At 32.0% G+C, this 27,702-nt stretch overlaps 2 protein-coding genes across 11 annotated transcripts; both read right to left on the bottom strand.

Moving 5' to 3' along the window:
• Positions 1 to 408: 408 nt before the first annotated feature.
• On the bottom strand, positions 409 to 6,917 carry LOC139085637 (large proline-rich protein BAG6). 8 transcript variants are annotated; one of them, XM_070633742.1, is made up of 11 exons: positions 6,707 to 6,917; positions 6,480 to 6,582; positions 6,202 to 6,319; positions 5,014 to 6,128; positions 4,810 to 4,951; positions 4,484 to 4,753; positions 4,107 to 4,148; positions 2,595 to 2,979; positions 1,608 to 2,439; positions 1,264 to 1,482; positions 409 to 1,193 (listed from the first exon to the last, which is right to left on the bottom strand). In XM_070633742.1, the coding sequence occupies exons 2-11, from the start codon at positions 6,546 to 6,548 to the stop codon at positions 849 to 851; spliced, it is 3,537 nt and encodes a 1,178-aa protein (XP_070489843.1). In that variant the 5' UTR covers positions 6,549 to 6,582; positions 6,707 to 6,917; the 3' UTR covers positions 409 to 848. The 8 variants fall into 8 exon arrangements, with proteins under 8 accessions (XP_070489843.1, XP_070489833.1, XP_070489854.1 ...); XM_070633732.1 differs by having other exon boundaries at positions 6,480 to 6,558; positions 6,707 to 6,916; XM_070633753.1 differs by having other exon boundaries at positions 2,595 to 2,976; positions 6,480 to 6,558; positions 6,707 to 6,916.
• A 504-nt stretch (positions 6,918 to 7,421) lies between these two features.
• RhoGAP102A (Rho GTPase activating protein at 102A) lies at positions 7,422 to 23,432 on the bottom strand. 3 transcript variants are annotated; one of them, XM_070635358.1, is made up of 12 exons: positions 21,161 to 21,268; positions 12,129 to 14,640; positions 10,706 to 10,856; positions 10,346 to 10,465; positions 9,877 to 10,268; positions 9,726 to 9,817; positions 9,613 to 9,671; positions 9,131 to 9,548; positions 8,849 to 9,067; positions 8,584 to 8,726; positions 8,248 to 8,523; positions 7,422 to 8,188 (listed from the first exon to the last, which is right to left on the bottom strand). In XM_070635358.1, exons 2-12 carry the CDS (start codon positions 14,529 to 14,531, stop codon positions 7,458 to 7,460), a joined length of 5,004 nt encoding a protein of 1,667 aa, XP_070491459.1. In that variant the 5' UTR covers positions 14,532 to 14,640; positions 21,161 to 21,268; the 3' UTR covers positions 7,422 to 7,457. The 3 variants fall into 3 exon arrangements, with proteins under 3 accessions (XP_070491459.1, XP_070491450.1, XP_070491442.1); XM_070635349.1 differs by lacking the exon at positions 21,161 to 21,268 and adding an exon at positions 23,300 to 23,432 and having other exon boundaries at positions 8,248 to 8,726; XM_070635341.1 differs by having other exon boundaries at positions 8,248 to 8,726.
• Between the last annotated feature and the right edge of the window lie 4,270 nt (positions 23,433 to 27,702).

Raw genomic sequence — 27,702 nt, 5'->3', positions numbered from 1 at the left:
GCTGCTTACAGCATTGAAAACTTCATAAAACGTTTATAAACGATTTTTAAAATTTTGAATTTTTAACGGTTTTGTAAATTTTGAAATTTTCAGCGGTTTTTGTAGAGTTAAAATTTTAACAGTTTTGTAGAATTCGAGCTTTTAACGGTTTTGTAATTGAATTTTACCACTTTTGTAAGATTTAAATTTTTAACGGATCTAAAGCAACGCTTTAAAATTCAATTGAACTGAACCAAAATGAAATGTTCCTGAACAATTTCTCGTTCATATTATTATGAAGCAAACAATAATCCAGTCAATGTCTGAAAACGATCAAAACAACTCATTTAATCTGTGAAAAAAGAAGACCCAAAAGTAAATTAGATTAGATGATGTCAATACTGTGGAATTTCAAAAGACATTCAGATATTAATTTTTAGATGATTTTTTTCTTTATTTCGCTTGTAACGGGCGAGTCATGCATAATTTTTTTTTTTGATACATTTTCAAATAATTGAGAAAGTATTTAATTCATCTTTCTCCAAAAAATCTACATCAGAATCAAAATTTTTTGACATTTTTTACTTTTTAAAAAAACCATACTTTTTAATTATATTTTTATTCTTGTGTATTGTGTAATTTGAATATGTCAGAGAAAGTAACTTGATTGATGTATTACATCAATTTTCCCGGAATATGTAAAAAGTACTAAAAATTTTTTGTTTTTAATTCATGAATGAGAACAAAAAATATGATAATAAAAAAAGTTGAAAAGCTTGATTCCATTAATTTATGATGTAAAATAATAATAGTAAGATAGAAAACATCGATGAGAGAATATAATTCATACCAATCAGCCTAAGTTGTGTTCATTTAAAGTATTTTGATGAATTTGGGTATTTTTCGGGCTCAAAATCTGGGTCATTCTTTAAACGTTGACTTATATTACCCTTAACCTCATCTTTATAAGCATTCTGAATAGTTGGATCATTAGAAATTGACGATACAATTTCATCTATCGGAGCATTGTTGCTTGATGAACCACCACCACTTGACGAAGACGGTCCTGACTTGTTGCTCACATGCAATGCACTGCGAACATCATCTGCTATTAAATGCTGAACATTTGTTGACGATTTCTTGCTAAGTAAAACTTTACGACGTTTTGAAGACATTCCTGTTATATAAGCGTCTGAATATGCTGGTTGTGGACTCTATATAAATAAAAAGATATTAAGAATAGACAAAAATATTTAAATTTTTTGATAATTATCATCTACAAACCTGTCGTCGTTGACGTGAAATGTCTCTAGTTATAATCGGCAACCAATTTGATGGAAATTGTGCATGCCATGGCTCTGATCGTTCAATTATCGGCAATGGTTCGTTTAACAAGTCTTCTTGCTGAATTGCATTGCTTGAATCTTCTTCATCCTCTTCCTCTATTATATTCATTGCAGCATCTTCCATAATTTCATCATCTACTTCCATTGGAGTCTCATGCTGTTTAAAAATTGAAATAAAATTATGATTAAGTTCGATGGATTAAAAATAAATCTGAAGGATTAAAATTAAATCCATGGAATTAAGTATGAGGAATAATTAGAATTAAGTATGTCGAGACTTACAATTGGAGGTGCGGGTCTTTTGATGATTAGAAATTCTTGTATTTCTGATAAATCGTAACTGCGTCGTTCAATTAAGAAGGTCTGTATAACATAAGCTGGGAATTTGCTTAAATTTCCACGAGCTGCTTCGCCAGTCATAATTAAATTTGCAATATCATTTAAATATTTTTCTGTATCCCTAATTCCAATACATTTGACCAGAATCATGTAGACATTTTCGAAAAATGTCACCAATAAACGTTCTATTCTAATGCCAAAATCTGTTGATTCATCATCAATTATCAAATTAATTAAAAATGGCAATGACTTTACTATCAAATTTTCAATTGATTTACGAACATCATAATCAGGATGTTGATAAATCGATAATCGTTCCAAATATTTCTCTAGTTCCATTAAAATGTCACGAGTCGCATTTGATATTGTTTCGTCATTAATTTCATTATTACTGAAGTAGTTTTGCATTAAATATGATCTTAAGCCATCACGTTGTGTATTATAAAAATTAGGTGTTACGCTATCTAAGTCACGAAGGCTTATTTGAATGCCAAATATATTAAAACGATGATCAAGCTCATCATCTGTAATATTATTAACACCAGAGAAATGTCGGTAACGATTATTTCCAATTGTCGATGAAGCAGATTGTTGATCCATATTTAATGGTGTTGGAATATGAATTGTTGCATTGGCTGGTGCTTGTCTCATTGAATTTCTATCTAACGAGACTGTACGACGTTGCGGACGAACATGAATTGTTTGTGTCTGTTGATTTTGCTGTTGTGATTGATTTTGATCATCACGAATATGGTGACTGTTGCATGGTAAAAATCTATATTTTGGGGAGTAAGTTGATTAATTATTCAGAAATTTAAATTTAAAAATAACGGGTTTTATAAATTCAAATTTTAACGGTTTTCAAAAATTCAAATAAACTGAACCGACATGAAGTGAAGTGAACTGACATGAATAAGCAGTAAGACTCACCTATCAAAGGATGATAAGAAGTTGTTTGCCGGTATAGGTCTAAAATTGCGAATCGAAGTCGGTGGAAGTGTCGTTGATGTCAAAATTGGTCGACTTGTTGAGCGCGTTTGAGTGCTTGTCGTTGGCTGAGTATTTGTTGTAACTCGAGCCTGTGTTGTTTCTGGCAATGACGTGACATTTTCCGTTGGTGTTGATGTGCTTGTTGCACCATTTGTCGACGACGAATTTTGATTGCTATTTGGATTTTGCAACGAATTTAGCACTGGAATTGAAATATTGGCATTAATAATATGCACTTCAGCATTCGGTTGGCCAGCCGATGAAATTATTGATTGTATGAAATTACGATAGCGCTCATTATTATTTGCATTACGATTCTGGCCTGCTAGAAAATGAACAAATAATTGTTTTGGGGAGGAAGAGAAGGAAAAGAAAAAATAGAAAGAAGGAATTGTATGAATAAATTTTACCCAGCTGTTTCGACTTGATTGTTATTTTTGTTGTTGTTTTCTGAACTTTTTTTTTTATCTTGTGTCACACTACAAAGTGCTTGATTATGAAGGAGGACAAACAAAATAAGCGTGATTGTTTTACATTACACATGTCCACATGCGTAGTATATGCAATTTTTTGATTAGTGATATTAATTTTATATGCCTTTGTTTAATTTTTTAAAAACAAAACAAATCATAGTTATTAAAGCAGGCTCTTAATTTAGTGAGACAGGGGTGTATCCATAATTAATTAACTATTCTATTCTAATCGATCACAGTGCTAACTTGCCAAAGTGAAGTACGTTATTCGAAATTATGTCGCGTGCGAATAATGTCTATTGGAAAGAGGATGCTGACAGAGACACTGTAGCATTTGGGCAATGGTAATTGATTAATGACAGTCAGCTTAAAACGTCAACTAAGAGAGACGATGGATCAAAATTGATCTGTTCGGTCAGCGAAGTAAGAACATGAGAGAGTTTTAAGAAAGTTCATAGAGAGCTTAATAAGAATTGAGTCAAAAAAAATTTACCGTTATTTTTTTAAAATTGAGAATTTTTTGAATGTTACTTTTTAAAAAATTTCTGTCCGTTATTATTTTAAAAATAATTTGAACTTTGGAAATGGGGTTTTCTGATAAATTTCTGTGTCTGAAAGTGTAGTTTTCTGTCTGTCATTTGTTAAAGATTAGAGAAGTCTCCCTTAAGTCCAATTCCATTATGATACTTGACTACATACCATAACAGGCATAGAACCCCTTTTGGGTACCCTAGTGGGCTTACTGAATGATCTGTGCTTATTAAGGACAATTTAATAATGTCTTACTAGGTCTTCAAAAAATGAAATTTCCCTACATATCCTAGAACTATTTGGTATGCTAGATACACCCTCTATAAAGAGTTATGTACAAAAATTTCGAATTTTTTTTTTATATGCCAAAAAATATAAAAATGCTTTGAGCTCAAAATATATAATTATAAATTAGATATAATAAAAAAATTAATAAACTAAGACATACTGATATCTTCCGATGTTGGAGAGTCACCAGCATCATCAAAGTCTAAATTGTTATGCATTTTTTTGTGGAAATATAACAGAATATATTCGAATTTGAGGACAACATCAAGGTAGAGTTTAAAAAGTAGATTTTTTTGTTTTTTGTATGAAAATAGAGAAAAAATAAAGTAGAAGAATTTTCCTTTAGAAAAATCATTGTACGTACTTTAGAGATCCTCAAAATCTCTAACAAATAGGAAATTTTGGCAAAACACGCTTAATTTAAGTACAAAAAAATTTTACACATCGTGCTGCGAAAATTTTCATTTTTCTAGTTTCAGACTTTTTTTTTTGGTTCATTTTTTCATTTTTTTAAATTATCATTGAAGTGAGGCTAACCTGAAGAACGTCGTAAGATTACACGACGTGATCGATTCATCGAAATTGGAACAAACAGCTGGGAGATTCGTGTTCTTGGTAACTGACCTTGTTGATTATTTGCTCCGCTCGATGCTGTCGTTTGATTGTTAGTTGTGTTCGTGCCTGATGATGTTGAATTCAATAGAGTCGCACCTTGCATTGGTGCTGCTGGCTGCTGCTGTGTCTGTTGCGCAGGATTCGGTTGAGGAATTCCGAATGCCGAAAACAATGATGGTGGAATCATATTTTCTAAGAATAAAAATCATATCAATTTCATGCCTTGTTTTATGCTGTACAATACTTACCATTACTCGTATTGTTGTTGTTGATGGTACTAGGGTTATTATTATTATTACTAATATTTTGCCCTTGATTAGCAGCATTAGGCTGATTATTATTTGATAAATTGATGTTTCCACGTGCAAACAGAGGGCCTATATTTATGCTCTAGAAATTGGATTAAATATTAATTACATGTCTTCTTATTTTAAAGAATTAAAAGTACTTACGCCTACAGGAGGTAAAGCGGATATTCCTGAGCTTACAAATGCAGATTGTTCTACTAATATCGGTCGGCAACACAAATGACGTGGCGTTTGAAGATTTAAATCTAACATTAAATCGGAAATAGCATGTTGAGCGTGTGACATATAATGCAAAGCTTCTGAAACTCTATCAAATATGCGCTGAGCATTTTCGCGAGCTGTATCATCGGGAAATGCTGGGTCATTTTGTAAAATATCATAATATTGTTGAATAAATGGATCTAATCGTCTCTGAACGGTTCTCATTTGTCCAACGACTTCTCCTAAAGTTTGAGTACTCGTTGTTTGCTGTCTTCTTCCTCCAGTCATTCCGCTTTGAACTGTTGTTCCTGTAGATGTAGGAATTGTATTAAATACAGATGGTTGGGGAGGTGGAGGCTGTGCTGGAGGTTGTTCTTGTTGTACTGGAGGAGCTGGTGATGGTGTAGTAACATCTTGTGGCTGATTAGGTTCTTGATCGGAAGTAGGTTGTGATGTTGCAGAGTTTCCAGAATCAGTTCCAACAATATTTGGTGGAAATTCAATAGTAATTGATGAGGATGTTGTTGTTCCTGACGGTCCAGAAGTAATAGGATCATTATGTTGAACAGTAATGTTATTAATTCCATTTTGACGAAATGCAGCTGAAACAGCTCCTTGAAATGCTTGTACAATATTTTGGACATCTTGTTGTGGAAGATCAACGTCTGTAACAGCTGAAATGCCTACTTCTAATACAGTGGATTCCATTGTCTGCTGTGAGAGTAAGTCCATATTTTGATTGTTTAATCCATTTTCAGGATTTTCCAAATATGCCGCTATGTTATCAGCACATTGTAGCATATGACGTGCTACTGTAATACGATTGCCACAAAGCGTTGATGATGGATTTAATGATGTTGTCGTATGAGCAGGTCCTACAATATTTGTCGGACCAGGAACTGGAATTGAGAAACTTCCCATCATCAAGTTCTCAAAATCTGGCAATGAATCACGTAATCTTGAACGTCTTGTATCTCCTTCATTGTTTGTGGTTGTAGTCGATGAATTTGAAGAAGGAGGTGGTCTTTGAACCAAATGAAGGCATTTTCCATTAACATCTAAAATTGAGTGCAATAGAGAAATAAATAATTACGAATAATCTACTATGCTTGAATTATAAATTAAACTTACCATATTCCTTTAGCGGTTTTTCATCATTCAAGACACGACCGCAATAAATAAGTCTCTGAAGGTCAGCAGTAATTTCTACTTTTTCAGAAATGTGTTCTTTAAATTCTTTTACTGTCATCTAAAAACATTTTAAATATAGTCATTAGATAAAGAAAAATGTTTTGGGATGTCGGAAAATTTCCTTAATTAGGCGTATCACAAAAGGTATGGAAATTTTCAGAAAATTTTGCAAAATTTTCACGTTTTACTATTATTAATTAATTTTTATGATAACTTACCTCCTCATCGACTGTAAAGTCATGATTACGCGAATCTAACGTTTTTACTTTAACATTTATTATGACCATTTTTATTTTTCTAGAAATGTGACGAAGAAGAAAACTGAATTAAAAATTCCTTGAAAAATTATCAAATTGTAACATTTACACGTAATTTAATAGTTTATCAAAGTAATCACTACGTGAAGATTACTTAGATATTTCACAATATTAAAAAAACGACTTACTTAGCATAAATCAGTCCAATTAATAGAAATATAGAAACAATTTACATCACACTGAAATTTTCACAGTTTTTCTAATAATTTATACTTGAAAATATTCACTCACGATATTTTACTATCTTAACTATCCAAATTGATTAATTTAAACGTTTAAAAACCTTTAATTTCCTATTTTTTGTTAATTTTCCAAATCCAACTTGATTATTAGCTTTTGGATTCTACAGTATGTTAAAAGATGTTATTTGTCGGAACGACCAATAATTCAAATTATTTATTACCGTTAAAAATAATTTTTAAAATAAACTATATTCACACGTTGATTAGTTAGTGCTGTGTTGTTTGATTCAATTCTGTATGTTTAATGCTGTTTAATCAGGCACAGCATTTTGGAATGGATAGTTGTTAATCCTGTTAAACCTGAAAAATAAAATAATAACCAAACTTTTTTTTAATTTTCTTTAAAATTCTCTTATTTTAATTAAGTAATTTCATGTAATTCCTACATAAAATGTACTTTCTCACATGGTTTTTCTTGCATTTTTCTTCTTTTTTAACAATAATGAACATTAAAACCTTTTTTTATAACATAGAAAAATCTCATAATTAATTTTTCTTCATTCGTTCAGGTAGAAACAGCTATAATAATAATAATAGTAATCATATTTAATAAAATAATAAGTAACATTGTGATGCTTTTAAGGATAAATTTAAACTGAAGTTATAAGAACATACAAAACTACAATCAAATTTATTTTTACTTTTTGATAGATTTCTGAACACTTGAAATGATTTCTTGGCGCTTATAAATTGGCATTGTTCTTCTTTCACCTCCACTAACTGCTGACTCTTCAGCACTTGTGGATGTCTTCTTCTTTGGTGTTGCTGTAGTTTTCAATGAAATGCTTATATTTGTAACATTTGGATTAGCACTTGGTGATTGAATTTTAGCTTGTAGACTCTGTACATTGTGAGACGTTTGAAGAGCAGGAAAGTTCATAGCAGCAGATATTCGTGACTTTTTACTTGAATCACTCATTCGCTCGAAATCAGCTGTTTTACTTCTTAGCACATTAGAACCTATTGAAGAAATACTTGGTGTATAATTTGATTCTTTCACAGCCTTAATTGACACTGACGAGGTTGGTGAAATTGGCGGTGGTGCCGTTGAGAATGAGGATGATGCAATTTGACCCGTAGACGATGACATTTGAATGGTTCGTGTAGTTCCAACAGTTTTCTTACCCTCTATTTGTGTTTTCTTTGATGACATTTTGGATATGGGTAATGACAGTGCAGTGGACGGCATGGAAGTTAGTGAAGTATCTTTCATTAATTTTGTGGCTACATGTTGTTGTTGTTGTAGTTGTTGTCTAGTGTCGTCTCTCTGTGAGTTTAGTGTTTGAACTTCATCCAAACGTTTTGATGTGATTGTCACAGATTGACGTTGTGGAAATTGGAAAGTTTGTGATATACTCCTACGTATTGCTGTTAATTTATTGATTTATTAGTAAGTGCTTGCTTATTTGGGAATATTTAATACTTACCATCATCTGAATATTCGGTACCATTATCCTCAATATAGGGAATTTCTGAATAATTATCACCAATATGTGAGGATTTTTCTAAATAAAACTGAATATTTTGTCCATGAATACCACTGACAGTCTGCCCTGTTGACTGCATTTGAACCGGAATTTTAAGACTACCCGTTACGACACCAGAACCATGTGACGTAATTGGTGATGACATTCGTCGCGTTACTGACTCAAATACATCAGATGCATTGGAATCGATTGACGAGCTTCGAGTCTTTGTCGGATCTGTTGAAAATGTATGAATATAATAATCTCTTTCGGCCATTGAAATTCCTGATCCAATACCAGATGAATATTGATGACTTTCATGCGTTGAAGACGATGATGATAAGTCACCGGACTCTGTTCGATCGCTTTGCCTTCGCCTTCGCAGTGGCTTCTCTGGATCTTGATATTTCATTCGCGATCTCATTTCACGTTCTTTTAATCTAAATTAAATGAAGCGGAGGATATTAAATGATAGAAAATCAAGGGGAGGAGCTTTGTGAGAGGAAAATACGTGCACTAATGTAATTTTTGTTCTATAACTAAATACCAAACTCTAATCTACCTTCTTGACGACGATGTACTTCCACCTTTGGCAGCATTTTCATGAAGTATATCTTCTCTTGAATAGACTACTCTTTTTGGTAGCTCTATTGTTGATATTGTTGTTGTTGCCGTCGATGACGTCGGCGAGAACACTTTATCATCGTCTGAGAACACAGTATGTTGTTGGAGGTATGGCGGACTTAAAGGAGGAATCGAACTTCCACTGTCGATGTCTTCCCTGTAAATTATAGTATTAAAGTTAAAAATTGTGGTGAAAATTTGTCGATTTTCGATGACTTACTCTTGCCTGATGTATAGACGATCAAGTAAATAGTCAAGTTGTTGTGGATAGATATCCATCATTGTGGTATAGATTTCATTCATATCATCAGATGATAATATGAACAAGTCTTCATAATGATCAATCATAATTCTCACTATATTGATAACGTCGGCTCTTTCGGCTAATTCCTGTTCTTCAAACTGTTCAGACTTTATACAATGTAAAATATTTGGTGCAACAACCGTCGCTAGATTAGTACTATCCATTTTATTTCCATTTGATAGCACTTGTCCATCAAATGTTTTCGTATCATTGGCAGCTCGGGCTACTTTGGCAAGAAACTTTAATAATACGTATAAAGTATCTCTATGCGCTACTGGAAGTAAATGAATCATGTGTGATATCGCTTCCAACTGTAATCTCCGGTTTCGGATTGCTGAAGTACACAAAAAATAGGAATTAATAAAAGTTGACTAAGGTAAGGAAGTGATAAAGCTTACATTGGGTTTGTAAAAATCCTTTGTATAAATGCCTACACAAAAGTGGCTCCGGTAAGTCTCTGGAAATATAAATCATGTTATTATGAAGCATATAATATGATTAAAGTAACTACCTGAAGAATTCTTTCAGTAGCGTCGCTATATCGTGAGGACATACGTCCGGATCGATCGAATTTACAATTCCTTTATCGAAATCCTCTCGAAGCTGAGAAGGAAATAAAGTCAAGGATGTTTTTCAATGGATTGAAAATTCTATGGATTTACCTGTCTCACGCGTTTTTTCGAGGTACTAACTCTAAATATTCCAACAGTATTTAATCCATTTTCTTCTAAATATCTGGTACATGTAAGCACTACGGACGGAACTTGCTGAAGTTGACTATGAACACCTGGGATATTGATGATTTCATCATCATCATGACTACTCCTTCGGTCAATATTTGTATGGGATAGAGGTAAGAATGTATTGTGTAAATATTCTGCAAATTCCGCTCGAGCCGGAAGTGATTCGCACGAACCGGAACGATCTCTATTTTGATTAAGATCAAGTAGAGAACTTAGTGAACTTCTTGAGCTTCTTGATTCCTTTTTCTCTTTCGTCCTATTATGATCATTCTCTATAGTCTGTTCCAGTGGTATATTGAACACGAGGCCACCTATTAAAAAGCAGTAAAGAGTTACTTTATAGCTAAATTTCTTTTAATGATGAATTTGTATTTTGTGTAATAAAAACCTTTATTTGAGTAATCATCTTTGCCTTTACTCGCATCAAAAATACCCGTCGTAACTGCTTTTCGTTTCAGTAACAACACTCTACGTTTATGAGGCTTCTGCGAACTTTGATTTGATGATTCTATGAACGAAAAAAAAAAATAATATTATTTGAGATATTTTTAAGCAAAAGAATGAAGATTTCGTTTTAATTGTGCAAACATGTGAGGCAACTACTTCGGGCGCGAGTTATATTTAGAGTAAGTAATAGTGAATGAGATGAAATTAATCATAGAAAATAAATTTTTTTAGAGGTATTTATAAAATAATTAAAAATAAAATGAGTTTTTTTTTTGTTTTCATCAATGTCGTCAGTATGTACCTTGAGGCGTTAACGTCATTCCCAGTTGTTGAATTTTTTCTCTGGCCTGCTTTTCAAGCACCACCCGTTCGACTTCTGTTAAGGTGGGTAAAAATACATCGCGGAGTTGGACGCGTTTACCAGTATGTGCACATATCCATATTCCATTGCCCTAAAGGATGTACAGGAAAAGAGAGATTTATGAATTAAAATGGTATTCTTGTGAATAAAGCTTGTATGAGAGGTGTAAGAGTACAGACTCCATCTGGAGTATCCAGCCTTATATAGGTGAATCTGTCATTGTGACAGTAAGGCTTCTGTGGACGAGTGGTTAGACAACAGATTGAATATCAAAATCACTCTTTTATGAATACGTGGGTTCGAATCCTACTAGAGACCGATCTTTCATTCTTTATATAGAGTGCTGTCGACATGACGAGGATTCGCACATTGCTCACGACATTACAGCATGAGGAACTCTTATGATGTCCAATATTAAGAAGTATGGAGGTCTGAATCCGTGTGATATGCCAATGGACTTCATTATTTAGCAAACCAAAAACTATGTCTTTTAGCCAAAAATTAAGGAGGGATTTGGATTTTTGCATCGAAGAATATGCAGAGAGGTGCTGGTTGAAGGGAGTTTGACCGCCAAACCCGAACTCCCCATGATTACTTCTTTGATGCCTGTTCTGAAGTATGTAGAAACAGACAAGAAAGCAAGTTAAGAAAAACGAGGTAAAAAGGGAAAGTTCTCAGAATCTATATAATGGCATGTGATACCACATAATTCAAGATTTAGGACTAAATGCAGCAAAATTTCCAACCAGAGCTATCAAACAGATTATCCTGAAAAACGACATCGCAGCTCTGTAGGACTATGTTGATTGTAAATAAGAAGAAAACACGAGTTTTATTGTTTTTCTCAAATCCCGAAATAACGTGCAACGACGAAAACTATAAAATAAAGACATAAACAACTGGCAGTGAGCACAAAAAAATATTTTGTTGTATACACTTTAGTGACGTCATTCGGACGAATGAAATTATAGAAAAAAAAATTCCTCGTTTTCTCGTTTTAAAAATATTTTCTTTAAAAAAAATCTCATTTTCAATGATACTATTGAGTTTTTCTTTCTGGTATTGCTACTACTGCTTGCTTTTTCAATCTCTACATCTACATATATACAACAGTTTTTCGCGAGCTGAGAGTCGGTCGACGGCATATGTGCGTTTGAGAATGAAAGATCATTTTTTTTTTGTTTTTGCTTCTTCAATGTTAATTGCCTCTATCTGTGTTTATGAAGTATCGAGTAATTCAAAATATATCCACCAACATGAGATGGATTAGATGAATTTTTTTTTTGCGAAATCTGCTTACGTAAAGGAATGATAATAAAAGAAAAGAAAATGTGAAAAAAATGTTTTCTTGATTTTCTCTCACCTGAGGAGTCCATTGAGGTTTTACGTCCGATGATGCCGGCACCAAAATTTGATTCGCATGACTTCGCGTTTGACTCTTTGATCGCGATCGAGATATTTTCTTGAGCATCAAATGTCCAACATTTGATGATGATTTTGATTTTTGCATTGCAATTACTGTGGATGCTGACGATGGTGTCGAGCATGTCGATGATGGATTAGATTGATTATTAGAATTATTTGTATGATAAAAGAGATTTGAGAGAAATTGTGTACCACTTTGTATGATACTACTTGGAGCGGGTGATGGTGGAGAGGAAGGAATAGAAGGAGGTGGGGATGTAGAAGATGGAGATTGAATAATTGGACTAAATATTGGAGAAGTGCAACAACGATGTAACTCATCACGATTTCCAAATAATACTTCAAGCCAGTCGGAATCAGTTTGACAGCCTTTCATCAATCCATCATCATCGCCTGGCTTTGTGATTTCACCTTTTGCTTTGATGTTTCTCAAGTTTCTATCATAATTAACTCGCTTAAAACGATTTGCGGCATCATTATCTTTTGGCTTCTTGCGTGCCATCATTAAATAGCGCTTTATTGTATCACTTACAGATTGACTTACGTCTTTATTATCAATACTTAATTTGCGACCACTTTTATCAGTCTGCTGTAGTTCCTCCTCTTCTTGTCGTTCCAATTCCACTTGCTTCTTATATTCATTAAACAATGTATTTAATGAACTCAATGGGATTCCATCTGTTTGCGTTTCAGCTCCACTAAAAGTCTTGATGGGTTTTCTTGACACATTTTTAAGAATACCCGGTGGTGATGTTGGACTTGTTGGAGCTGAAATACTACTTGGATCTAATTGCTGTTTTGAGACATTCGATATTGTCGTCGTAGATATTGTTTTTGTAATTGTCTTAAGCGTCGTCGAGACAGTACGATTTGATGATCTTGGATATTGTTGTTGTTGTTGATACATTTGCTGCTGTTGCTGACTCGCAAAAATTTGCTTCTGTTGATTATAAATTTGATGTGGTCGAGACAGAGCAGCAGCTGAAGAAGCGGTAAAGGAACGTGAAATGGGTACTGAAAATGCAGACATTGTGGTCGACGAATCGGATTTGATCTTTGTCGAGTCAATACTTAATTTATGACGTAAATCTTTATTACTGATATTACCGGTATTGACATCGCCAAAACCTCGAGTGATTGAATTTCGACAGCTGCTAGCTTTTGTGTCGATAAAATCAACAAAATTGTGAAATGTTGATGATATTGTACTTGTTAAAGATGACATTGACGATGAATATGAAATGTTTAGTGATCTCGTTGATTCAGTTCTTGGAATTGTTTTTGAATACTTTTGTTGTGTTTTTATATCATTAAGAATTCTGCGTAGTAGTACTTTATCCCTTAATAAGTCTGTTGAAATTGCTTCTGTTTCAATATACGGTGAATAATTTTTCTTACGATATTGCTTAAGCGAATCCAATAGCAATTGTGAATGAATTGATTCATTGCCAGGAACTGGAGTCCATATGCTATGATCTTGTACATTTGATTTTGTTATATCAAGATTTTCTACTGCACTACTACTAAATGCATTTGGTGATGCACTAATACTTCGACGACCACCAGATTGATGAGAGAATCTCGATGTGCCACTTGTTGATGGCTCATTTGAAAATGCTTTATTATTATTAATTTCTCTATTTGATTTAGATTCATTCTCATTCTCCTCAATATCAGAATTTATACTCAAATATTTTTCTAGCATTTTAATGATGAGATCATCTGTGCCTTTCTTTGGTCTATCACCATCCTCACATTCATCAGCCGAACTACCAGTTGGTGGACTACCAAATGTTGCTGGCCTTTTACTTATCTTGTTCTTATTTTTACGACGAAAACTACCCGAGGCGCCAGGATATGATAGCTTTCGTTTCCATATCAAAAATTTACGTTCATTTTGGCACAATTTTTGAAAATGCTCTTCAATCTTTTCAATATTTTCAGGCTTATTCTGTACACCTTCAGGTATTAATTTTCTGCCAGCATCCGCCATATAACGCCATGTCTTTCTTGTTAATAACCATCGTGTCTTCTTTTCACCCGCCGTCGATGGTTGACGTTTGAGTGATTTCTCTTTCATTGATGGCTTACGGCCCATCGTACCGCTACTATCCTTACGTTTTATATGACTTAAATACTCTTTATCACTAATAAGTTGACTAGAAACTGTTGTCGCTACTTGCTCAACTAAATTCCTACTTGTTGACGGATACGATCTTGTTCTGACATATTTTATTTCACTGCCTGGTAGGTGAAGTTCATTTTTATTACTATTATTGTTATTATTATTACTTTTACTTGTTGGACTATCAATAGGGTTTTGAGGATTTGATTTTCTCATTGCTTAACATGTGCATGTTCACACTTCTTCTCCTTTCCAATTTCTTTTTTTTTTTTTTTAATTTTGAAAAATTAATGTTTTCTTTTTTTTCCAATTTTCTCTCGTCTATCTAAACATTTATGAGAAATAATATTTAACGTGAATTAGGAAGCAAAAAAGAAGAAGTTTTCCCGAGCGACACTACATGACTACATTAATCTCACAACCGCCGCATGATCAATTTATCTTCTTGCCTGTGATTCATAAAATATTTACTTTTCTTTACTTTTTCTTGTAGACTTTCTGGATGATTGCCTGTCTATGACTAGCAAATTAATGTGATCGTCGTCTTGTGGAATAAGATTTCTTTTGTTAAGAATTTTTGATTGAGGTTTAATATAGAATCGTGTATATGGAACCAGATTTAATAAAAGTAGTTAGCCAATAGGCTGTGTCCTTGTTCCAGAACAGACAAGGAGGATTCTTGTGACTCAATTATATTGATTGAATATTCTCATAATCACACTCATTTAGGTGAGAATTCTTATTACTGTCTGCCAAGGTTTGGATGGAAAGATGGGTTTCATCTCTACAGATTTCTACCTGAGATTAATATCTTTATTCTATTTATACAAAGATGACGATATGCTTAAGAGTTGTCATCTTTAATTTCATATAGCAGTCAAAAACCTATTGAAGGAATGGATATTTGTATAGACAGTAAATTTTGTTTTTGTTTAGATCTGGTGTCTGAGCAGATTGGTATCTGAAGTATCGATACATATTTAGGCAAATCTATCATTATTAGAATAAGGGCTCTTTGGTCGTGTAGCTAGGCCACAAGCTAGACCTCTATAGCACTCTTTTGTGAGCACTTGGGTTTGATTCCAATCAGAGATCGATTCCTCAATCTATTTTATAGAATGTTATCGATATTATAAAGAAGGATTAGCACAATGCTCACTAAATTACGCTAAATAGAGCCCTTGCCCAAACAGCTATGTTTTCCTGCGCTTACGTAGACATTGCCAAGATTAGGACAGAATTTGAACATGATACAGCTAGACACCTTATAAAACGCTATCTAACAACTCTAGTGTATGGAATTCTAAAATAGATGGGAAATCTTTGAAAATCTTTAAATTGTGTTAATTACAAGCTGAATCATTTATTGAAGCTTTTCTTAGAAAAAAACTAATATAATCAGCTTCCACATTGCAATATGTTCCACATTGCGATTAGACACCTCATGCAAATATTCGATGGTATTTTTATAGACATCAGTATAGTCAAAACAAACCAATTTTCCAAGAAGTTCATTAATTCGATCATAGTATATCCAACATTTTTCTCAGAAATAATTAGGTAATGAAAATCTCAAATTTTTGTTATGTTTTTTGATTTCCGAGAATTTTTCCCCATTACACCTTGAGCTCTGTAATGAGGATAACAACCTTCAAAAGTAAAATATCGTCATGATGCGGTAGTGAGATTGAAAATATGACACTCGGGCCTTTTCCTTCAAAAAAAAAAAAAAAAAAATAGATTTTTCCTCGATGATGCTTAGTGGAAAATTGCCTTGAATCGTTTTGCGATTTGATTAACGACTCCTGTGGTTCAATTTTTCCGCACAGCGATTAATTCCAACTAATTTTTTTTTCACTTAATTCTTTAATTTGAAAGAAACAGATATAAAGTAAGAAAGAAAGAACGATTTTTTTTTGCTATTTTTCCTTTCCTCTCATCGCACGGCGATGCGAGAAGATCGCTGAGAAAATGAAAATGTTTTAACAAAAAGAAGATCACTTTTTTTTTTGTTTCTTCCTCGAGAGACTCGTGGTTTTTCCCTCCAAACTAAAAATAAAATAATGTTTTTTGATTCTTTTTTTAAGTGAGGTATTTTTGTACGTCGAGTGAGTGAAATGGATAGATTTGAACAAATGATGAAGGAAAGAAAAATGTTCATATTATAATAAGTGTATATATATTTTATAATACGAAAATATTTTTGGGTGTATAATGGCTTTTACTGTTATTTCATTTTTTTGCTTTTATTATTTCTGCCTTTTTGCCTGTTGGCATCTCTCGCATCACATGAGCGCAAGGAATTTCTTCTCGTTTTTTTTTATTATTTGATTTTTTTTTATTTTTCTTACTCGACGTCGTCGGTCGGTCGGGTAGGCAAAAGAATGTAATTACGGATAAGCTTGACGTGTGCTGCTCAAAATTCAAAAGGTAGAAAACGGCCACAAATATTCAAGATCAAAATAAATTATCACGTGCTTTTCATCTTCATTTAAATCATTTGTTATTCAAAAAGAATTCTTTCACTTTTTTTGAGAGAATATGAATATTTTTAATATTTTTCGTATATCCTTAACTTATTCCACAACATGACATTAACTGCCTTTAACCAGTTTACTATTTAAATTGCCTCATTTTCATTAATGTCGCACTGTCTGCTACGTAAAAGACTCTTTTTCGTCCGACTTAATCGTGCAGAAATGAAAATATGAAGTGAGTAGAACTATCGGAACTGGATGAGTCAGGCGCATTTTTACTCTACACTGTGTTTATGATCGCTTTTTTTAAAGAGAAAAATTATCTGTAAAATGTGGATTTTAACAGGATTTTGACTCATGTATGTTTTACAAGGTTAGCAACAAGCAGTGGCATATTTAGGGGAAAGTTTTTTGGGGGACAAAACTTTCTTTTTTTTTGGAAAGAATTCTTCAATTTCGTAGGGCTTTTCGTGGAAAAATCCAAAATTAGAAATTTTGAGGATTTTTAAATTGAATTGATCTGATTAGAGTTAATATCATGCTGTCGATAGAGATAGTATTGAACTTGAAATTGGGAATTGGCAAGCTAATGTCAGCGATAGAGTTAGCTTTAGACGATATATTTAGGAGGTCATAGATCACAATTGGAGGCCAGGGAAAAAAGGTAATCTCGAACTCGACTTAAATCGACCTTTCCATATAAAATCCGAGTCGACTTCCTTCGGTCAAAAATAAAAGAATTTCATTTGAAAAACTTTGAAATTTAGCATTTAGAAGCGTTTTTGTTTTTGTGACATTGACCTTTGGTTATTTGTTATTGGAAGTTTTGTTTTCTATGAATTCGGTCTCAATGCTACCGGTTAAATTGTCGACAAAACTGTCACAGACAACTTAGTTTCTATTTTTCTTGTGACATTTAAATGCGAATTGACGTATTTTTGACGAAGGAAACCGTAAATTGCCTTAAATCCCTTAAACACAGGAGCGTACTTTAACTTGACTTTGAAGATGAATTTTGAGGCATTTTCATTAAGTTTTTAGAATGAAATGTTGATGTCTACCTTACAAATATTTTGATTACCGTAAGATACCTTAAAATTCCTATTTTACACATCGATTTTCAGTGAACTTTGAGCAAACTTACACAGCATATCACAAAAACTTTAAAAATGTCCATCAAAAGGACAAACTGATCATTTTTCACCACTTATTTTGCAAAAACCAATTTTTCTGCTTAAATAAACACCCAAAATATTGTTCACAATCTTTTTCGCTCACTTAATTTCCATCCATTTCCTTTCCTCACCGTCTGACCATGAAAATAAAATTTATTGTCATATTTTTCTGCAGCAATTTTCACCATGAAAATCTCAATTTATCACACAGTTGATCACATTCAGATTATTTTTCCTCATCTCTTCCTTCTTTTATTTTGTATATTTCGTTCCTCATCTCTCATATAATTTATACACATTGCCACCACGATATTTTTTATTATTTTTTTTTTTTATTTTCATCATGTATTACACATCTCATCTCATCTTACTAAAGTATATCAATTTATTTAGTTTATTGCAATTTAAATGTTCATGACACTACACTATATTACGTTACGTTTACTCTATTTATTTTCTCACATGCCTAGCCATGCCAGGAATTAAAAACACGACTTTTTTTTTCTTTGCTGCATAAATTTTGTCAAAAATAAAAAAAAACTGTTTTTTTTAGTTTAAACAATTTTTTTTTTCACGAATTAAAAAAAAGAATAAAATTTATTTTTAGTTTTTAAAGTTTATAAATAATTTCTGAGCCGAATGAATACATGGTCACGGATTACGTAGTACATAAAAAGAGCAAAATGAGTGAGTAAGTAGTAAGGAATTATGATGATGGTCATCATCGCTTGTGTATGCTTGAATTCATTAAATTTGAACAAAAAAAAAAAATTCATAAAATTCTTTGATCATGAAAAAATGAAGAAAAAAATCTCAAAATCGTTTGTTGTGCACTATTTTTGGCCGAGTTATTCTTTAAAAATAGTTTGGACATTGTTGATTGATTTCCAAAAAAACAAATTGTTTATTTTGTGCGGTTTTTAAAAAACTTGTTGAAAATCTTCTTATTCTTCTTTTTTGTTGGCAACAAAATTGCGACGGTGTGTTTTATGAACATTAAGAGTTGGATCAGTAAAAAGAGTGATCGTAAAATTGGACATTTTGGGATTAAAAAATTAATGATATTTTCAGATATTTTAAGAAAATTTCTCCTAATTTATTCAACATGCCGATTAACCTTTAGAATTGGCTGAATTAAGCTCAATTTTGTGGGATTCAGGTTGAACTTTTTAAATTAAAATTTTAATGGATTTCTTGAATTTAATTGAATTAAATTACAAAGTTGCTGTGAATTTCAAAAAAAAACTGTTGAATTAACTTGACCAGGGATAGGCTCCAAGCGACACAAATGAAAAAAGCTTCACCATAGACATATAGAAGCTCTTCAAAAGCTCTTTTATCAACACCAAATGACAATCACCTGCATCCATGCACGAAGCTCCATCCGTGAGACCATAGACAACTTCCTACATCGATGATCGCGACTTCAATTTGATCTCATCTGAATTCATCTCTTTGGAAGCTGTCTATGGTCTCACGGATGGAGCTTCATACATGGATGCAGTTTACTGTGATTTGGTGTTAATAAAAGAGTTTTAGGAATTCCTTGCCTTAATATCCTTCTTAATTTCCTTAATCACAGCCGGCATGAATTTTCTATAAAATCCATTCGATTCTAACTTGAATATCCGAACAGAAAAAGTACGCATTCTCAATTAAATTGATTGAGTCTCTCACTTTTGAGCAGCGGTGGGCAACTTGTGTGACGTCAATTTCAAATGCCACGTGTGGCTTCACGTCAAAGCTTACCACCAAGGTGTGCCGCGAAAAATGAAACGTTGCCAATCATTGCTTTAAAGCACGTTGATTGAAGTGAGTATACTCATTGTCTGTTAAAGGTTGTACGATCTTGAACTTGAATTCAGGTCGACTTTAATTTTTTCCATTTAAAATACCTAAAGGTAGCGCTAAAATGCACATTAACTTAAAAATATTTTAAATCCTTTGATTTTTAATGACTCAATTTGTGAAAATGTCTCAATTAGCACCTTAAATTCACGAGCACAATAGCTGTTTTCGAAAACATTTTAGGAGTCATTTATTTGCACTCTGGTTAAGTAAAAGTCCATTGATAACCATCACTAAATCCATTATTATGAACATCACTCAGTCTTAACATAATAATAATAAAGAGGATAACAACATTTTGCTCCAGTATGCAGCACAACAAAAAATAATGATAAATTAGTTCAAAGTCCGTAGTACACAACAGTTTACTATTATTGTCTGTCGTTGAAAGAAGTAGGATATATTTATGATAAAATATCGACTTGTATCGACAATAATAACTGCTTGCGAGCAAAATATTTTCACTACAAAAAAATTTTTCATCATCATATACAATATATACGATCACTTATTTTCATTCTCTTTAATGATTTGTTGTTGTACTTTTTTTTTTATTATTTCATCTCGGCCTTTTAGCAGCAAACCAAACAGCTCAGTAGCACAAAAAACTGATTTTTCAAAAAAAAAAGAAAAAAGAAAAGCAATTTTTCCTATTTTTCTTTTCTCCTTTTTCTTCTTCTTCATCATTCACATGAACCGAGAAAATTTATGGGAAATAATTACATCTTTTTTTATACTTTCATAGATATAAAGGAATAAGATGGAAATATCACTCTTTCAGATAGGAATTTTTGAAATGATCATTAATTGAAGTTAAGTTAAATTTATGATCATCAACATGATATTGATATTGTGATTGCTATTGAAATTTATGTCATTTTCTCATCTCATATCCCATTTGCGTCACATTGGAATTAAGTTTTTTTTTCTCTTTCTTTTTCACTCGAGTATCACTTTTCACACATTTTCTTGATCATCTTAAGTATCTCTATTGCACGTATGTGAACAAGTTGGATTTTTTCTTCCCTTTAAGCTTTTTGTATGGCAATGAAGATTATTTGAGCGATGAGGATCATAAAAACACTATATAGCATATTATCTTGACTTGAATATATAGTTCAAGCACTTTATTAATTTATAGCGCTATCAAATTGCATTTTAATACCACTAAAATGGCCTTTTTTTTCATCATTTTTCATTCTTTTTTTCTTTCAATTTTTTTCTTCAACACTTCAGATTTATTTTGAACAATTTTTTTGTTGGAATTAAAATATATCAGAAAAATTAATTTTTTTTTTGAAGGAAGGCACACAAAAAAATATATAAAATATTTTATTTCTTTTACCCCTCTCAGTAACACGCGAATGATCGCCGCTTCGGAGTACGGATAAAATTTTAATGAAAATCGTACGAATGTTTCTCTTATTTATCTCGGGATGTGAACTTTTTTTTTCTTCTTTTTCTTTTCAAATCTTAAGCGAACGCTCTTTTTTCTCAATAATTTCACACTTTAAAATGAAGAAAAGAAAAAAAAAGGAAGAAAAAAAAAATTAATTTTAAACAATATTTTTTTTTTGTTCTTTTTTGAATAGTAGCAAGTAGAGATATATATATCGAAAAGAAATTATTATTGTTTCAAATACAGGGAATAAAGAGCTTCTGTCTTGATTATGTGAACGAGAGGATTCGGAAAATTAAATTAAAAAAATCTTCTTTAGCCGCCTGAAGCGCGCACATACACATTTTTACAATGTTTTTCCATGAAATGAGACCATCGCTTACATTTTGTCCGAAACGATCATTGCTAGAGTCAGTGTCAACAAACTGAATGTAATAAAAGTTTTCGAAAAAGGATTTCAAATTTTAAAGATTAAATTGAAATTAATTTGTAATCTGCAAGTTTGCAAAGACAAGAAAAGTTCAAGGTTCTAAAAAAGCATGTGCGATACAAAACTTCATTTGCTAGCTATCTAAGAAGCCACATGAAGTTTGAAGTTTATTTGGAATTCTTCCTTTTACTTTGTTTCGCTAAGGAAATTAAGATTGAGATTATCCTGAATTATTTAGGTGATAAAACAGTGCCTCTTAATTTATTTAAAAATATAAATAAAGAACTTCCTAATAGATTTAAAGAAAAATAATGTTTATTCTTCGAAGTTTGTAAACAAACTAAGATATAAAAGGGTAAACAATTATACATTAAAAGGGGAATATCAACTGCATAATTGTAGTTATAAATACAATTTGAATATTAAACGACAGTTCTGAAAGTATGATTCTGAAGATCGAATTCCTGTATGAATATTTTGATTTCAAACAACTTACTGTTGTTGTAAATTTTGTTGCAAACTTGAAAACATGAGTAGCTTTCAAAATATTTTGAATATGAGATTAGAATACGTAGAACTAAATTTCAGACAATTTATTTTAAGAACACTGTCGCCTCATCTCTTTGAAATATTTTAAAATTAGCGTAGGGCTTTTCGAAGACTTGGATTTGACGAATTTTTAGGAGTGAGAATAAGACTACAAAGTGTTTTTTCGAAGTCTAGGTCATGGTATCGATACGGCAAAGAAGTACTATAAAGCTCCTGTCTTGCTCTATTTACCATAATAGAGCTTAATTATGATTACTAATTCATGCTTAACTATGATGGTTTTAGTAGAACTAATGCTTAAAATCTGAATGAATGTAGAAAAAAATGAAATCAAAAGAAGAATGAAAATCGACAACACTTCAAATATGCGTTCCAAGTTCATTAATAAACCCAAAAAAATTTCCCACTTGATGAGAGTATAATTTTTTCATTTTCGCTTGCTTGCTCTTCTTTAGCGTGATCGCGACGAGAAGGAAAAGAAGAAAAAGAAGAAGAAAAAAAAAATTTCACCTGTTTTAATGAAAATGAAATTTTTTTCTTCTCCTTATGATCTCTTTTTTACTCGTCAAACATTTTCATTTATTTCTGTATGTTTTTTTTTCCTTTTTTTATATATATTTTAAAAATAGGTGTCTTTTCGCGGTGCGTTTCATTAATGAAACATGTCATTTGAAATTTCTGTCAGTCCATCAAATAATCAAAGAAGATATGTGAACAACAACAAACAACAGAATATAAATAATATACATTAAGTGAAAAAGAATGCCTTCGGCGCGTCGCGTCAGGATCGAAGAATGCGCAAATGAATGATCAGTAGACACTTTTTGATCACCCGAAATTCCTTTTTAATTTATTTATTTTTCACTTTTTTTTTGCGCATGAAAAACTTTACGTGATTTTTTTAAAAGGCACAATTTCTTCTTTTTTGTCCAGACAAATGATGGCAAACACAAGTTTGATTAATTAATTTAATATTTTTGGAATAGGAAAAAAATAGGCAAAAAATCTTCTTTCTTTCTTTCACAAGAGGAAAAAACTTTTTTTTTTCTATTTCAAAATGAACTTGAAATTTTATTTTTTTTGTTTTAAAGCTACGATAAACCAACGGTTTGAATGGCACGTTTTCATCAAGAGAAAATATATATATAAAAAAAAAATATATAATTTTTTTAATACTGCTCGCGTATCATTTTCCACTTTTCCACTTATTAAAAACGTATGCGAATGCGAGTGAGTCTATACTGCTGGATGGAAATGGAAGGCTCTCACTCGAAAAAGCATCGCCGATAATTTTTTTTTCTTCTCAATAAAAGTTATTAATAGAAAACTCGCCGAAAAAAAAAGAATATTCACTTTCAAGTACGTATAAATTCGTACGGATATTTGCATATATATAGACGTCGGCTTGAGTTATACACAGCTACTTGGGTCCACATACATTCATATCTCTCTCATATTTTTTTCTTCCTGTTTGAACATGGACCCCCGCAACTACATGCTTATGTATGATTGTATGCATGAATCCACAAGTACACCAGACAGTGAAATAAAATAAGAAATTTTCTATTTCTGTTGAATAAAAATTGTTGTTGGTATTGCCTAAAGAACTGCCCACATAAATACATAAAGCATTTCTTTTCTTGTAGACACAATTCAATGCAAGGCTCATGCCACTGTTGCTCTGCTTTCTCTGTTGATAATTTTTTTTATTTTTCTTTTTATTTTTCAGGAACATTGAACTTGTCGCAGACATTGATGTGATCATCATCGTCATTTTGGGTTGTTTTGATTACATTACAGCTTGTAGAGAATTAAAATTTATGAGATACATAGTTGTTGCACTTTTTTTGCGTAGGTTGTTGATGGAGATTCTTTTTACTTTTTTTTTTTAATTTTCAGTTAAATTGAACAGCAGAAATAAATGGATGGAGTGAAGTTTATGGAGTGTGGAAATAATAAGAAGGAAAGAAATGATCGAGGGAAAATTATTGCAAACGCATGTGTGAAAAGCTCTTCGTACTATGGATGTGATTTTTTTTTTTTTGGCTTGTTGTACACGCTTACGTTCATAAATTTTTTAATGAACAACTGACCATCAAATTTTTTTAATGATTATTGATAATGGCTTTATATACACCAACAATGAAATGACCACTAAAAGTAAATCTCTTTGATCTTGAAAATGGACTCTAATTTGTAATGATAATGGTTGTTAATGATACTTTGTAGCATTCATTTTACATTATGACAGGATTAACTAGCCTAATATCAAGTTTTATGATAAATTGAATTTGGAAAATTTTCATGTTTCGATGAAATTTCGTGTATTTTTCCTGACAGTCAAAGAGCATACTGTCATGGTAACGAAATATCACTACGGCATCTAATAGCATGCTCTTTGTCTGCTAAGATTTATGGCTGCATACAATGATTGGAGTTATTAAGGATGATCATAGATAATTGTTGTCAAAGGCAATTGATTATGACAAGCTAAATTTCATAAAATTGTAGTTCAATTCTGATTTGTAAATTTGTTTAAATCTTGTTGATCTTTTTATTTCGAATAACGAATTCCGTTTGGGACTTGAACCAAAATCCTTCGATTTCCGGTCTCATACTCCTAGATATTTGACTATATTGGCAATTCGGAACCAAGCACAATTTCCCGGAAAAGTCCCGTGAATTTTGGCTTCCGAAAATCTTCTGGAACCGAAAAATCGGGAAAGCATAATTAGGGTGTCTGAGTTCTACCCTGCTCATGGGTATCAAGCTATGTATATACGAATCTGTCAGTGAAAAGGTAAGGCCTTTGTGGCCGAGTGGTTAGGCAGCAGAACGGATATCTGTATCGCTTTGGTATCACTCATATGTGAGGACGTGGATTCGATTCCCACCAAAGACCGATCTCTCAATTATTATGTAGAGTGTTGTCGATATGACAAGGATTCTCAATCAATAATCATTTAAATTTATGATTTACAGCTTTGAAGACTGAAGATATGGAGTACAACGTGATCACGATTAAGAAACTAGAATTTCTAATCAAATAGATAGAAGATAAATTCTTCCGAAAATGTTCATATCTATATACTCCTACAGAATATGCTTACATTAGCAACAGAGATATCTAGAAAAATTTGCGTCTGATTTAAATGATTACGAAAAACTGTGTAAAGCCAAAATCTTGCCAGACAATGACTGTTCTGAAGTAACACCTACGTGAAAACTTTAATTGATCAAACTCCTGACTCAGTCAACGGATTTTCCCATGATATAATAAGCCAACTTTTGTTGATTAAACTACAAATTGAATGTTTTTCCGTCTTGAAGGTTGTCATAAAGAACTTTGACAATCTAACATTGACATTAGCCGTTAAACATATCATCAAACTTTTGAAGTTTATTTAATGATGATAAAATAATAAAAAATTAGTTAAGGTCATAAACATCATAAAGCGTTTGAATTCTTTCAACATACTAGAGACCTCTAGTTTTATAGCTTCTGTAATAATCATCATATATCCATGAGATATTTTAAAAACATTCGGAATCATCCCTATATTTTTATAAAATATATATATGCTTCAAAAACTAGTCATAATGGGACTAAAGTGTGTCCAGAAAAAATGTTTGGAAATGAAAGAAATAAACAATTTTTTTTTCTGAATTTCAAAAACATCCATTAAATCTTGAAAGAAGCACAGGCGAGGAGGAAAACGAAAAATTCAAATCAATTATATGCCTAACAAGATTTAAATAAATTATTCATCTTTCATCGCATACAGCCATAAAAATGCGATAAAATATTTTTGAAAAAAAAAAAAATTGTGATTCTGACTGCATCACACATTTAGAGACATGAGTCATTTATGCCAAATATCATCATCATCAAACGAAAATTTTACTATGACTCATTCGTGACTTTATCTTTCAGATTTTATCATAAAAAAGTTAAAATCTTTACAGACGAGATCATTTATGAAAACCACCTGTCATCTTTGCCTCAATAATGACGAGGTCGAGAAGTTTACAGCACAAATTTCTTTTATAAAAATATATAGTAACAACATCAACAAGATTGAGATGAAAAACCTCATGGTGATTTCGTAAAGTGTTTATATATAATATGTTTTGAAATATTATTAAATATTGTGCTCATTAACTATAGACCCATGATGACGTCAATCGACGAAAATGAAAAAAAGTGAGAAAATCTAACCGTGCACATTTCGTCATAAAAGAAAATTAAATATAAACATTTCTTACTTCTTCTTTTTATTTGTATTATTCAGCTAATAGAAAGAGATGGAAAACATTGATGATCGTGTGAATGTTTTCCATTGCTCAATGATGTGAGGATCATGAAAAGAGGTAAAAACTAAATCACATTTGAGTAGAAAAAGTTTTCACAAATACATGCGGTATGCATAAATATGAGATAGGGGAGAGGAAAATATGAGAATAACTATCGTTTAAGGTTAATTACGCGTATTCACACCTTTAATTGTACTATTATTGTCATGTTTTAGACTATTTTTAAAATTATTGCATCTCCTTAATGTACTTAATTATAGCCAACTCTCAGAGCTTTGTTTATAGATGACTCAAACATTGTATTACACAATGAATGCTTAGAAAGTGAGCTATTGTGGTTTACGGAATATTTTCGTGATTTTTTTGTTGTTGTTTTCGAGGAACTTTATGGAAAGTTTTTCAAGGATTAAATTTATATAATAAATCGAATCTGAACGTTTGACGTCTCTGATATCTTATAAAACTTTCAATCAAATCATCCAGAAGATTGATTTATTTATCAGTCGATTAATGTTTATGAAAACATGGAAAGTCGACATCCACTAGCAATATATTGTAATACAGATCGGAACGGATAAACTAATCAATGCTGATTAAAAAGTAATATATCTCTAATAGCAAAACTAATAGCTTTATATCAACAACTTTGTGACTTAAAGTTAATACGTTATCATAACGGACACGACCAAGCGATATTGTGCTGTTCGGGATAGAGCAGTTACGTGGAAAATGAAGAGTATTAGAACCGAGGTCTTGAACGTCCCGAAAACAATCCTAAACCTTAGAAATCCTCCATCCAAAAATCATTTCAAACCCCAAAATTCAAAGTGAATTCTGCGCGCAATTATTCTTGCTCCGTCATTGATTGATTGGTATAAATTCACATCTGCTGCATGAAACAGATAAGAAATTGCTTGACCATGAAAATCATTTTCTTCATCCATTGACAGTTTACATAAATCTTTCATGAATTTAAATCAAACAAAGGATCAATGGAATGTTTTAACGGATATTTTTGGGTTTAGCGATATTTAATCGGTTTTAGGACTTGAGGCATAATGTTGTAGGATCGGTAGTTTAGAATTTTATGAATTGATAGATATTTGATCTAAAGCACGTCTATTTATTATTACTTTCAGAGTAAATCTGATTTAAACAATGAAAATTCTGGGAATTCTGTAACGTAATTACCTTT

This window comes from Chironomus tepperi, unplaced genomic scaffold (genome assembly GCF_022539635.2).
Source record: "Chironomus tepperi strain 1889 unplaced genomic scaffold, CSIRO-AGI_Ctep_v1 contig_9, whole genome shotgun sequence".
Classification (NCBI taxonomy): domain Eukaryota; kingdom Metazoa; phylum Arthropoda; class Insecta; order Diptera; family Chironomidae; genus Chironomus; species Chironomus tepperi.
The sequence above is the reverse complement of the archived record's forward strand: the minus strand, read 5'-3'. Positions and strand labels throughout refer to the sequence as shown.

Bases quoted from the DNA above. Each gene is read 5' to 3' on its own strand.
- LOC139085637 (XM_070633742.1), bottom strand. From the start codon at position 6,548: ATGGTCATAATAAATGTTAAAGTAAAAACGTTAGATTCGCGTAATCAT. The intron at 6,129-6,201 runs GTAAGTTTAATT...ACTCAATTTTAG, and splicing joins AAAACCGCTAAAGGAATATG to ATGTTAATGGAAAATGCCTT. The intron at 2,440-2,594 runs GTGAGTCTTACT...CCCAAAATATAG, and splicing joins TTCTTATCATCCTTTGATAG to ATTTTTACCATGCAACAGTC.
- RhoGAP102A (XM_070635349.1), bottom strand. From the start codon at position 14,531: ATGAGAAAATCAAATCCTCAAAACCCTATTGATAGTCCAACAAGTAAA. The intron at 10,857-12,128 runs GTGAGAGAAAAT...TACATCCTTTAG, and splicing joins AACCTCAATGGACTCCTCAG to GGCAATGGAATATGGATATG. The intron at 10,269-10,345 runs GTTTTTATTACA...GCTTTTTAATAG, and splicing joins AGATGATTACTCAAATAAAG to GTGGCCTCGTGTTCAATATA.